We start from the raw sequence: 15,032 nt of genomic DNA, 5'->3' as shown, positions 1-15,032 counted from the left end.
CCTTGTCTTGAAACTACCCATGTTCTCAATTAGGAATCCTAAACAAACATGGTTATTTTACTAATTTGACTAACCTATGAGGTTCCAAGTGAATGATGTGAGTACTTTTGCGGGTCAAATTGAAATGCTCTTACTTGCTAAGTCTGGGTTAGCATAGGGTCTGTAATGTGCTGCCTTAAATTAAATATTTGTATCAATAGTTATTTGAGGCAAGACAATATTAAATCCCAAGTTTATTTAAATTGCGGTTTTAATCCTCATAATTTTTGGGGATTAAATAATGATTGAGCTCTAACCATAGGTTCGAGATTTGATTACTAATTTTTAAGAATTTAATAGGTGTGATAAAAATAATGGACGACCTCTCCTCGCACTATTCTCAACTATTCCCTGCTTATGGAACTGTTCTATGGAGAGCTCCATTCAAGCCACCTTACCAAAATACTCTTACTTGTTTATGGTTCCAATAATTTGAACGATGTTAACATATGGGATTTTAATGTTGTTGTGTTTATGGTTCCAATAGTTCGAACAATGTTAACATATGGGATTTTAATGTTGTTTGTCTCGAAGTAACAGATATAAATATGTGGTAGATGTTTCAATTAAGTTGACAACTGAAATCCCTGCTAACCAACATGGTTGTTGTTAAAGCTTGGCCCCAACAAGGTTGTAAAACTAGGACTTCACATATTTGATGACTAAACTATGATATTAGCCTTACCCATGTGAATGTTCATCGGAGGAAAAGCGGTTGATCTTCACCATCAATAATTGGAAATGGACAGTGTAAATGTCATTTGTGTGCCATAAATAAAAATAAAAATAAAAATCCCAGGTTGAATCATGACCACTATTCCTGATCCGACCCTCAAGCCAAAATCAGTGGCCTTTTGTTTAGGGTCAGGTCGCCGGTGGCACCCTTAAATTATTTGCCTTGACCCTTGAATAATACTCCCTAAGAAAAAAAAAAAAAAAAAAAAAAAAAAAAAGAAGAAGAAGAAGGAGGAGGAGGAGGAGGAGGAGGAGGATTGTTTAGGGTCAGGTCGCCGGTGGCACCCTTAAATTATTTGCCTTGACCCTTGAATAATACTCCCTAAGAAAAAAAAAAAAAAAAAAAAAAAAGAAAAAAAAAAAGAAAGAAGGAGGAGGAAGGAAGGAAAAAGCTAAAAACTTATGTGATATTTGCAATATATACGGGGGTTAATTTTGCTGATAATTACGAAATACACATTATATAGCTTACCTTATTTTATGGATTTGTTACATTGTCAAAAGACATTATGCTTTATTTTATGGATTTGTAACATTCTCAAAACTAAAAGTGAATACCAATGCAAGTCCGCTGTCAAATTGTCCTGTGACTGCTCTGATAGAGGGGCTGCAATAATAATATTTCTATGAGTCTGCCGACACATACTATATATATGCGGGCTCCCACTTAAATCTACCTTAAAAATAAAATTTTAAATCAAAATTTTATAAATTTATGTTTTAGGTTAAGATGATCACGAATATGAAAATATAAAAATTTAAATATTTAAAATATTTATATTTTTTAAAAAAATTTCTACACCGTTTGAATTCGTTTAGGCCCATGGGTTTTTTACAACGTCCATCTGAGGGATGGACGTTGACGACTCAGCGGGCTCTTGTACCCGCTGACTCATGAATAACTTTTCCATAATAATAATAATATAATTCTCTCCCTTTAATAAGACTGTCATTGAAGACAAACAAGTTAGAGAGAGAGAGAGAGAGGGGGAAAGACGAGTTTTAGAGAGAGTGAGAGGGAGAGAAAAGCCCGCTGCAGTCTACGTCAGTGCCAATGCGTAAACAGATTTCAGGTTCTTTTTGTGGTTGGATTATTGACTGATCTCTGCAAACGCGGTTTCTCTCTCTAAAACAGGGACCCAACTAACAGCAAACCTGTGCTCCCCCCTTCCTCTTCTCTATCTCTCTGCAATGAACCTCAAACTTTGGGTGCTCAAGTGTTTTCTAATGGCAGAATGCTATATGGGTATGCTTTCTCTCTCTCTTCCCATTTCTTCATTCTATTATCATTTCTTCATGTTCTCTCTCTCCTCATTTCTTCATTCTATACTCATTTCTTCATGTTCTCTCTCTCTCTTCTCATTTCTTCATTCTATTCTCTTTTCTTCATCGCATTCTCTCTGTACTCATTTCTTCATTCATTTTATTCTCATTTCTTCATGTTCTCTCTCTCTTATTCAGTTATTTACTTTCTCATTTCTTTATGCTCTCTCTCTCCATTATTTATCTTCCCATTCAGCCTTTTAATGGGCATTGGCAATCTACTGTCTGAAGCTCATTGTTCACGCACTCATGCCTTATACAAGTTGCTTTATTCATTTATTTATACTATTTTATTTATTCATTTATTTATTATATGCCTGTATTCTTTTCTTATTTGTGTTATTAATTTTATGTTCATGGTAGAATAACTTGGCCCTATAATGGAAATGTTTTTCTCTTTTTAAATGGATTTCTAGAATTTATTCTTTTCATATCTAAATGCAAAGTGAAGTCCCGGTCAGGGGACTAGGCTTAGGCTGACACTACAATGGCCATGGCCTGGCTAGGACCAGGCCCAGGCCCATCTCGTTGCAGCCTTTTATATAATATATGTCAGGGCAGGTATCCTTCTCCTTCGTTTCTCATCATCTCTGTGTGGTGCCATTTTTGTTATGGGCGTAACAGGAAAGGACATAATACTACATGTAGTATGTTTTCTATATGCTATATGCAGTGAGTACAGTAGAGATGACACCTGCCTTTTTCCATTTCCCGCTCTAGCTGAGGCAGGGTTCATCTCCACCATAGGTAATTAAGGATGAACGGTGGAGATTGGATGGTTTATGCTGATGATGTACTCGACGAAGTTATTGCACGGTCTCATTGTACAATGCTTTTGGCCTTTAGAAAAAGAGTATTTGGCACTATACTAGGGCACATGGGAGCATATTGTATATTTAGTCGCTTAAGCAAAAGAAGTGTAGGCTTTAGCCTTTTAGTCATTTACCTAAAATAATATATGAACCTTTTTTTTCTTTTAATTGATTACTATTAGAGGGATTTATTGGCCATTCCTAAAAGGTTGCGGTTTATATAGAGCCTCGGATCTAATCAATCAAATTAGAGCATACCTTCAAATAGTGTCGAGAAATGTGGTTTCAAAACGGGAAATCTTTGTGATAGCCTTAAAATACATTTTCATCAAAATACATTTTCATTTTTAATTAAAAAGTTTAAAGCTTAAAAAATAGTGTAAATCAACATATCTATGAAAATTTGAAAATCTTGAAAATTGACGGTCCAAAAATGTGTTACAAAATACACTATTTTCAAAACTTGAGATCTATTTTTTCCTCATGTCCATACATTTTGATGTCGAGATGATCAATTTGAGGATATTTGAGCATCAAAACAACCTCTTCTAGTGAAGTTTTTGAGGTAGGGTCTATTTGGATTGTTTAGAGCCTCGAATCTATATAAACTTCCCCCTTCTTAAAACTATGGAACTAGTGAATAATCTTTGTCCTTCACCCTGAATAAGCAGAGGCAGAAATTCAAAAATCGATTGACTCGGGTCAAAGCAGCGGAGAGCCTATCATAATATCACAAACTTGCACGGGTTATTATTGTTAAGCCACGATTAATATGTGAGATTATTGTATGTTTACTGAGAGTATTCTAATAAAGATCAGCTGATCATATGGGTAACAACCTTAAGCACATAAATTATAAATACATGGAGACTCGTAAAAATCACACTTGGATGAAACTCCAGTAGGATTACAAATAAAATATCTTCAAGAAAAGTTCACTGAATATTGATTTGTTGGTTTTTGTTTAGTTTGGGCAGGAGCCCAAGTGAAAGAAGAATCAACAATCCCCATCCCCACATACTCTCCACCAGAAGGCAACACCACGTTCTTGGATGGAACATCATGGTGCGTGGCTTTAGCAGGGGCCAAACAAGATGATCTCCAAAATGCCTTGGATTGGGCTTGTGGGCTAGGCATGGCTGATTGCTCTCCCATTCAGCCTGGTGAAATTTGCTTTGAGCCTGACAACCTTGTGTCCCATGCCTCCTATGCATTCAATAACTACTATCAACAAAATGGAAATGCCCCAATTGCTTGTAACTTTGGAGGAACTGCAGGGATCATATCTAGAGATCCAAGTAAGCCACCTTTCTCTCTCTTCATTTTCTTTTCTTGTTCTCTCTCTCTCTCTCTTTCTTCTTCTTCTTCTTGAGCCTTTGTGAATTCCTATAGATATGGATGTAGGGGTTTGAATCATGTAGGGAATGGACTCAACCTGACCCGGTTGACTTGGGGCTTGGTTGAGTTGAAGTCAAGTGGACTAAGACCCGACTTGCCGGGCCTGCTTGTCGGGTCAAGATCTGATCCATTTGCACCCGAGGAAGCTCATATGGGATTGTCTAAAAAGAGACTATTTATCTTTTGTTCATGTAGGTCATAATCGTTCTTGTCTTATAAATTTCAAAATGGGTGGTTATAAGAATATCATTGCCTTGACGGCTGTATTATCGAGCTCCATGGTGAGGTCTTTGACTCCATTCTCTTAAAAGGATAGGGACCCAACCCCACAAACTTCATGACTCGCCTAAAGCCCATCTAATTTGACATTTAATGAATGTGAATGATTGTGACCTCTATGTATAAAAGATAAACGGTCAATCCCTTTAGTTAATCCTAAAATAAATACGTAAATTTCTAAACCATATTATAGAACATTAACATCTTAAGAAAATAAGCTTAAGTTCTTACATGCGTCTTTTTTTGTTGTCTTACTTTGTGAGCAGGTTATGGATCTTGTACCTACCAGAGTTCAGGGTAAGTTCTTCTCCTACAGTAACTTTATTTTTGTTATTTAGAATATTGTTATTTATTGGAAAATGTTCTAAATAGTTTTTACGTTCTTGTTTATTTAGCTATTTATTTATTTATTTATTTATTTAATTTTATTTTTCAGGAAGAGTCTCTCCTCTTCTCCCCCACCATTGTCACGCCTATGCTCTGTTTCATGGAGATATGCAGGCACTTTCCTCCTTTTGTACATCATAATTTTTATTAGGTATTGAGGACATTGCAATGTGGTAGCTCAATTTTGTGAATTAAGAGCTCTAGCAAATAGCTATTTATTACCATATTATTATGTATGTCTTATTAATTGTCTTTATTCTAGTTGCAAGGGAAAGAGTTAAGGAATTATATCTTGAGCTAATCCATTATAATTTAACCTATCCCCTTAAAATTAATTTCTCACAATAATTTTGGATTTACATTATTGTCCTAATAATAAAAAGTTTCCCTATAAAATCTTGAATAAAATTTAAAAGCAAAATAAGCCATATAACAGAGAAATATGTTAAATGTTCTAGAGTTCCAATTAGGCAAATGGGGAGAGGAGTTCTCATTGGGTTGTAAATTAAAGCTATTAATTTGGATAGTGATTTTGATAAGAAATAAAACCTCAAAAGTAGAATCCAACTCTCACTATACACAACATTCTCTGATCTATGAGAAATATCGCCTTTGTTCTCTTTAGAATAAAGTTACTTCCCAAATTTAGTTCTTTGCCTTTTGCTCTTTTTGTTTTTTCATGTCAGTCTATATTTTCCTATACTCTTGAACTTTAGGCCATTTTCCAATGGGTAAAGTTTATATGGAGCCGAGGCTCTATACAATCAAATTTGAGCCTACCTCAAAAATTTCATTAGAATATGTTGTTTTGATATCCAAATATCTTCAAATTGATCATCTTGACATCAAGATGCATGGACATGAGAAAACATTGGATTTCAAGTTTTGGAAATAGTGTATTTTGTAATGCATTTTTAGACTATCAATTTTCAAGATTTTCAAGTTTTCATAGATCTGTCGATCTACACTATTTTTGAAGCTTTAAACTTTATAAATAATTATGAAAATATATTTTAAGGCTATCACAAAGATTTCCAATAGTGAAACAACATTTCTCGATACTATTTGAAGGTAGGCTCTAATTTGATTACTATTTAAATAATGTTTAATATAAAATAATTTAATATTATTTAAATAAATTTAATTATATATTTAAATTATAATAGTTAAAAAATACTTGTATATATTTAACATAACATATAAATATATTTAAAAATACATTTATACTTATTTTTGGGTTGGGTCTAGGTGTGAGTCCCATAGTTTTTATCGGGTCCAGGTCGTCCAACTGGTTCTGACCCGACCCGTTGCCACCCCTATTAGGGTGAATGTTGAAATGGTGCACATAACAGTCGCAAATAATAGCACATAACACTCGCAAATATGGAAAAAGTTTATATAAGGACGTTACCTTATAATGTAAAACTACGAATACCGCTAAAAAATCCATATGAAAAGGTAGTTTTAATATTAAAAAACCCTTTGATTGATCATCTCGATTTGAGATGTATGGCTATGAAAAAAACGAAGATTTTAAGTCTCAAAAATAGTGCATTTTACAACATATTATATACACCGTCCATTTTCAAGATTTTTATATGTTTATAAATCTACTTAATCATTTTTTAAATTTAAAATTTTATAATTAAATATAAAAATAAAATTTAAAATAATCCTAATAACATTTTACATGATAATTATATACCATAACAAAATTTGAAGAGCACAGTAACAAAATTTGAAGAGCACAGTACCTCTACACCTACGGAGGCGTCCGTATGCAAACTGTAGCCCGCAAATAATATTCAGGCGGACAATGCTCGGACGTTAAGCACGTAAAATGCTTTAGAGGAACTTATCCTTATATCTAAATAATTATAGCAAGTACCAAAATTCCCTTTAAATTTTAAATATTATGTGCATATCCCTTCTGTAATCTTATTTTTTTGTTTTTATTTTACCCTCACTTCGTATGTTGTGAAAGTAAAAAAATTAATTTATAACCATGGAATTCCAAGGTCCAAAGTCATAAGGTAGAATTCACCGTCCTAATGAGGTGACTTTGGATATTGGACGCCCTATGTCTTAAGGTAACGTTATGACTTCGGACATTGGAAATCTAAAGTAATGTATGATTTTAGATTTTCAACATTCGAAATGAGAGAAAAATGGGATTAAAAAAAAAAAAATTTTAAAAATGAGATGTACACGTAATATTAAAAGTTTGATGGGGATTTTAGTGATTACAATAATTATATGGGATATACAATTAATTTCCGCAATGCTTTAACTATATTCCAGTATATTTTAATAGTTTCTTCTTGTTTCATGGGTTTGTATACAATGAGACTGTGATATTTATTATATCTAAAAAGGTCATGAGAACCTCCAGTGGTCAAATATATTGTTTGGCTGAGGTATGTCGTATTATTTTATTGGCTTTTGAGCCTAGTCAATAAAATAAAGGATTGTATGCTATGAGATGAGATCATTTATCATTGTTATAGGTGGTTACATTTATTCGAGGTCAAATTGAATGGCTTGGGGTGTATCACAAAGTTTGAGAAAATTTGTTTTGAATTTTGAGTCTAATCAATAACACACTTGCAACTGATAAGAATGATTATTAACTCTTTGTATTAAAACTAAATGATCCATTTTTATACTTTTCTCTGGCCTTTGGCGACCAACAGCTCCGGATACTTTATTGTACATTCTTTCTTTTGTTTCATTGATGGCTTTGGACAGTTAGTTGTTTTAGAGGATTAAACATTTTTACTATTCTCATCCTATACATGTGTGGAACTAAAACCTGAATGCCTTGGGCTAAAAGCTAGTGATATGAGCCACCAAATTTCACATCTACCAATTAGGGATGATTTTGATATTTTATATAAATGTCAAATATTATTACTAGTGGAATTATGTGCTTTGCACATAGTTAAGTATCTCATTCACTGCCCAAGCTATTATGTGCTGTGCACATAGTAGATCAATTTAAATATGTATTGGCGAAAGCATACTTCTAAATTTTGAATACATATGAGAATTTTTTAGAGAGAATCAGATAATGATACTATTAAAGTGAAATATGCAAAAGCTTTTAAAAAAGGTATTTAAGTATTAATATTTTTATATACAATGCTATATTAGTATATAATTTGTAATACATAATTATAAAAAACTATCATTTTAGTATAATGATGGATATGCAATAATTATAATAATTATCTAATTTATTGCAAACTAATATAAATATTATTTTTTTAACAAGAATACTATAACTTCATTAATTAATCAAAGATATTACAATCACACCATATAAAGGGAAGTAAATCTTCAGAAATCAACATCTCTCCCAGCTGAATCCCGTTTTTTCCTAAACCATATGCAATCTCATTAGCCTTTCTATACACAACACATATTGGAATGAAACTTCCAACTGGTCACTGATGTCCATAAATCCCATCCACTTATATCTCAAACTCTATGGTGACCGAGACTCCTTATTATACCAATTAATGATATGGGGGGAATCACCTTCAATAATGCACGATATGAATGTAAATGGCTGAAAAAGAAGGTGAAGTCCTTGTAACAAAGCTTGTAACTCCGCATGATTAGTCATAGTCACTCCACAAGGTCCTGCATAGTATAAAACCACTAGGCCATTTGAATCCCTTATAACTCCTCCAAAGCTAGCTTCATTCATATTTTCAAATGAATTTCCATCAAAATTCAATTTCCATCAAAATTCAACTTTAGGCTGCCACTCATTAGAGGATGCCAAACACCTCTAGGCCGAACCTTAATCATCTTGTTGAATCAAATTTATAAGTTATTGAAAAATGGAAGATAATTTTTGGTTTTTGAAAAATAAAAAAAATTGATGGTTTTTCAAAAACCTAAAATTTATCTCTTTCGAGTAAATTTTCCATTAAGCTATTGGAAAATGAAAGATAGTTTTTGATTTTTTCAAAAACCAAAAAATTTTATTTTTTGGTTTTTAAAAATTTGAAATGTTTAAATAAAATTGGAAAGGGTTGTTCTATCTTTTTTTAAAAAAAATGTTATGAAGTTGAAAAAAACAGGCATACATGTAATGACGAAAACTTTGTAGTAATTATGTAATAACGTTAAATAGAATGGATATATATGTTATTTTTTCTAAAAATATCATTGTAATTTAATCTAACAATAATAATGTAATTCACACTATTGTATAATAATAATAATATAGCCATCTTATTAAGGGTACAGTTTGTATATAGCCAAGGATCTAAACAATTAAATTAGACCTCACCTTCAAATAGTGTCGAGAAATATGTTTTCAATACTAGAAAGTTTTGTGATAGCCTTAAATTATTTTTTCATCTATAGTTATAGGATTGAAAGCTTCAAAAATAGTGTAAATCGAGCATATCTATGAAAGCTTGAAAATCTTAAAAATTGACGGTTGAAAAATGCGTTACAAGATGCACTATTGTCAAAACTTGAAATTCATTTTTTTTCTCATGTCTATGCATCTTGATGTCGAGATGATCGATTTGAAGATATTTGGGCAGGAAAACAATATTTTCTAGTGAAAGTTTTGAAATAGGTTCTAATTTGATTGTTTGGAGCCTAGGCTCTATATAAATTTTTCCCTTTTATTAATAATATTTGATAATTTAATTGACCTATTAATATGTGTGCATGCGCAATGTGTGCATGCGTGTTATGTCTCATTATATAATCAAAATATATTAATATCATTTATTTTAATTATCTTATATTTCGTTGTCCCTTAATATGTTGAATATCAATATTATGATATTATTTAATGGGTTATGTTAAGGTGCTCACGTTATGGAGTAATTTATCATTGTACTCAATAAATTTTAGATACTTCTATACTCTTGTTTTGTATATGAAATATTTTTTTAATAAGGGTATTTTTTGTCATTAAGAGAAGTATGACGTCCTCCATATGGGTGTGCCATCGCCCACATTTAACATACTAGTGGCATTTAATGCTTTATGTGGGTGATGTCACACTCACCCCATGTAGATGACATCACACGTCTCCTAATTACCAAAAATACCCTTACTAAAAACAATCTTAATGTACAAAATAATGGTATACAAGTATCAAAATATGTTTAGTACAATACTAAATTACTCTATAGTGTGAGCACTATAACATAACCCTTATTTAATTACCATAATAATGATACTATTATTTAATAATAATATTTATATATGATAATATTATTATTATTGAAATAGTTATCATGTAATATTTATGATATATAATATAATATATTTCATTGGTCGTATGTTACATATAATTTAATATTTCATTTCAGATTACATATTTAACAAAAAATGGACTAAATATAATATATTTTGTTCGTCGTATGTTACATATAATTTAATATTTATTTAAGATTACATATTTAATAAAAAATGGACTAATGTATACAATATTATATTTATTTTTACTTTCATATATTTTAATGATATGTATTCCATGCATGATAATCTTCTATCCTAATATCTCTTAAAATAGTTAAATTTTCTTTATCCTATCCTAAAATATCTCTCAATCCGTAAACATGTGTCTGCCTTTTAAGTGTGACTTAATAATGTAATAAAAATGTAGATATACTTTTCCTTGTTTTGTTCATGGTTGTGTGCGTTACCGATCACATTTGTTTTTTGAGGACTAATGTATTCACTCATGGATTTCCTATTAGCAACAATGTTTTGTTATTCCTACGATAGTTTTCACGACTCGACTGGCCGTGTTACTTACTCGTGCATTAGCCGGTGTAGTAGAAAGTATATACTAGGTTAGGTCAAAATTATTCACCAAAAAAAAAAAAAAGGTTAGGTCAAAATTTGGTCGAATCTAATGTTATAGTTGGTAGAGCGAACAATTTTGATTAATTCGACTAATTAAATAAAGTTTGGCAAATTTTAATATATTTCATAATCTCAATCACTTTTTTTTTTATTTTAGAAATCCAATCTAACTTATTTGTCTAGCTATCGATCTAGTTTTGATTAAACCGCATCCCTCACTGATTCAAAAATTTACAACTTCTAAACCAGAGGAAAGTAAAAATGCAGTCCCCCTGTTTAAATCAAAATATCCCCTCATTTGTACGCTTCAAAAGGGGAAGCTTCGGTTCTCTGGTCAGCTTGTAGGTAGGCCTGTAATCTACGGGCCGCGCCCAATGTGGACCATGTTGGGCCTAACTATATGGTTTGTTGGGTCATCCCAAGCACTTTAGCTGAACAAACTAGGGCCTTAATAGAAACCCTAAGTATGTAAAGTTGCCTGATTTTAGGCCCATTTGGTGGACCTTATTAGGTCTGCAAACTGGCCTCAAGCCCCGCTTAGCTTTAGAATTTTCGGCCCAGGCATGGGCTAGAAAGGCCCGGTTTAAGTATGAAGGGTTGAATATCAAATCGAGCTACGCTGGCCATGGCCCATGGAGTTTGTAGGCTAGGCTCGAACATCCCTAGTAGTACATTAGCCCAAGCTTGCCTAGACTGTTATGAAACAATATGGGCTCAGGGCCCACTTTGGCTTGGACGGCCCCTGCGCTTTGGCAGTGGGTAGATGGTGGCGTTGGTTATATCTGCAAGTGTTAAAATATTTCATGCTCACACAGGCCCATGTCATCTATCTACTCCCTCAGGTAATGTATATCATGAGTAATTTAGAACCCCAAATTTTGAGGATGGGAACACTTCAACCCATTGACCAATCTTATTAAAGAGAAAAAGGAAAAAAAATTCAAAATCAAACTCTGTGCACTTGAAAAAAAGTAACATCGCAAGATTTGATAAGGACCTTCCAATAAGGTGCGATCTAATGGTTAGAAAAATCATAATTCAACATTACTTTTGAAATAATCATTAGTGATTTTTAGATGGTTCCCAAAATTTTAAATGGAAAAGTTCATCCCATTGGACTTCTAACTAAAGGAATAGGTAAGTAGTAGTGCTCCCACAAAGGCATACTTTATGTGCTCCAACTTTCCTCGTGATTTTTCTTTTTCATGTTTGAATAGTAGGAACGAAACTCTAAACGTCATGTTGTAGCACGATACCAAATTAACCGCTCAACTATAGAGGCCATGCCGGTCTGAGATTGATTTTGCTAGAGTGTGGCAAGGGCATGTTAGCTCTTTGTATTTTTGGAGCAGGATAGTACTTACTCCACGTATTTGATGGGTCCAAAACAATGGTCGTAATACCAGAATCAATGCTCAAATGGATTAACATGAGCATCATTAAGATCAAACCAGCATGTTAGCAAATACATCTTTGTAGTTTGAATGTTTATTTCTTGTAAAATAGGATCTTTGTAGTTTGGATGGGTTTGTTGTATAGGATAATCTATTCCTATTTTGAAGAATGTAACGTGCACATATGTGTTAATATACTTGTATAAGGATTTTCCCCAAATAAATAAGAAGAAGAGAAACACATTTTTCTATTTGTTAACAGTTTGGTTTCATTCTGCTCAGCTTTTGGTAGAGCAATTTGGTCTCATTCTTTTGAGGCATTTGCGGCTTTATGCTCTCTCTCATTGTAAGTCTGTCCAACTTCTTCTCAACTTTTGGTAGAGCAGTTTGGTCTCATTTTTATGAGGCAATTGTGGTTTTATGCTCTCTCTTATTGTAATTTCGTCCAACTCTTTGGGTTTTGGGTTTGTTACTTTACGATACCTGTGGTCTCTTTGATTTAGTGTGATCCCTATTTATGCTCTTTATCTCTTTGTTTAATTTCTCTCTCTATCTCATTTTTATCCCTTTGTTTTCTCTCTTTTGAAATTTTAAGCATCTATTCTTTTTATCAAGGTGTACCTAATAAAACTATTTTAAAAAATAATTAGTAAAATATAAATTGATCAAAATATCCCCTGAAATATTTCAAGGTATTTTAGTCAATTTATTTTTTGTAGATTATTTTTTTGGCAATTTATTAGATTCTCTTATTTTTAAATAATACACGCCCAAATTTTCAAGTGATTTGGATTTATAAAATAAATAAATTCAAATACGAAATGCAATCGTGATCATTCGATCGGCTCAACTTGAATCTGTGCCGCTGGGCTCATGTGTAGCTGTGAGTTAGTGAGCTTATGCAAGCATTTCCTATCCATATATATATATATATATATATATATATATATATATATATATATATATATATATATATATATAAGGTTGTAACCGTAAACGATTTAATTACGATGCACTTCCAAATTTTACCATAATATGTAATTTTGGTGTAAAAAATTATTAGGATTGTCTGAAAATCTATTTTCAGCTCTACTTATAAAATTTTAAACTGCAAAAATGGTTAAAATCAAGTAGATCTATAAAAATATGAAAATCTTGAAAATGAATAGTTTAGATGATGTGTTGTAAGATGCACTATATTTAAGACTCAAAATCGTTTTCTTTTTTTTTTCATGTGCATACATCTCGATGTCAAGACGATCAATTAGAGAGTTTTTTAACATTGAAATAACCTTTTTCGATGGATTTTTGAGGTATATCTTCAATTTTACATTTTAAGATTACAACCTTATAGAAACTTTTTCCTCACCTTATATAAGGTTTTCATATGAACGAATGGTTGGGATAGCTTCAATTATAACATAATGCCTAATAATGTTCTATTTAGAATTTTTTTTTATAAACGACACTGATATGTTGTGCTCACTACTGGCAGCGACGCAACCAGCAAAGACAATAAATTATTTATGATGAAACAAGATCTTCAAAATACCTCAATAATTTATAGAGAGGTATTTATGCAAAACTATTTTTTCTTACTTTTATCAAGTGCTCGGAAAATTCATCACACTTTAATATTATTTTTTCTTACTTTTATCAAGTGCTCTGAAAAATTAACACACTCTAAATTTCATGTCACAATGATTTATCAAATAAAAAAGTAAAAACCAAATACTCTAAATCATCAAGTGGTTAACTTGTGGTAAGCCCTTACCACATAAAACTTATATACTCCCCTCATTCAACTGTCTATTATGAATGGAAGGCGAAGATTGTCCCAATTATAATGTCATGCCTCTAAACTATTTTATTTTTAAATTTTTTCTATAAACTATTTTTACACCAAAATTTGGACGTCCAATCTCTTGTACTAGCGAAAAAAAAAAAAAAAATATATATATATATATATATATATATATATATATTTTAATAAAATAAAAAGACCAAAATACCACTGAAATTTTTAAAGGGTATTTTTGGTCATTATATTTTATCAAAATTTTATTTTTAATATTTTTTTATAGGTGCTCCCCAACGAGAAGATGGGATGTATCAAATTTCATGTTCATGCAATTTGTATAAATTTCATGTTCATGCAATTTGTATAAAAAAACTAAAAATAAAACACTTTGAGACGTCGGATATAAAATCAAACGCTGAGTGGCTATCTTGATCAAATTTGGATGGTTGGATGGTAGGGGAAGCATATATCTTCTATGTTGGAGGGAAAGTATAGAAACCTTTCCCTATAGCTAAAGCAATACCATTTGTCTATTTTAATCGAGAAGAAAAAACAAATCACTTGTTTTGTAACTTTTTGTTTTTTGTTTTACAAGAGCATGGAATTTTATTAATCAACAAAGAACAAGAAGATGGTTACAAAGGCAAAGGAGAAATGAAAATAGAATCAGCTTGCACCCCTTAACAAAAAAATTTGCTCTCTCATTAGCCTCCCTATATACATGTTTGAAAGCAACTACTTGATTTTGACATAAGTCATTCACTTCAAATAAAAACTTCCTCAATCTCCATGGTGACCTATAAACTCTTGAACACCAATTAATGACATTTAAGAAATCTCCTTCTACCTCCCAGCCTATGGTCAGAAAATGCACCTTCAATAATTTTATCTCCTATAGAACTACCATCATCTCAACGAACAACTTCGTTGGCTGTAACTAACCCACACGGGCCATAAAAGAACATCAACTCCAAACCAGATGGGTCACATACAACACCACCAAAACCTGCTGGACTG

The 15,032-nt window shown here is 32.0% G+C and overlaps 1 protein-coding gene across 1 annotated transcript; it reads left to right on the top strand.

Annotated features, from left to right (window-relative positions):
* The first annotated feature begins 1,716 nt into the window (after positions 1-1,716).
* Positions 1,717-5,261, top strand: LOC18427185 (major pollen allergen Ole e 10). Its single transcript, XM_011622460.3, has 4 exons — positions 1,717-2,020; positions 3,878-4,207; positions 4,853-4,883; positions 5,023-5,261. The coding sequence occupies exons 1-4, from the start codon at positions 1,966-1,968 to the stop codon at positions 5,129-5,131; spliced, it is 525 nt and encodes a 174-aa protein (XP_011620762.1). The 5' UTR covers positions 1,717-1,965; the 3' UTR covers positions 5,132-5,261.
* Positions 5,262-15,032: the final 9,771 nt, after the last annotated feature.

This window comes from Amborella trichopoda, chromosome 2 (genome assembly GCF_054954075.1).
Source record: "Amborella trichopoda isolate Santa Cruz 75 chromosome 2, AtrichopodaSantaCruz75HAP2 v2.0, whole genome shotgun sequence".
In the NCBI taxonomy this organism is placed as follows: domain Eukaryota; kingdom Viridiplantae; phylum Streptophyta; class Magnoliopsida; order Amborellales; family Amborellaceae; genus Amborella; species Amborella trichopoda.
Note: the sequence above shows the minus strand (reverse complement) of the source record. Positions and strands in the feature narration are given on the sequence as shown.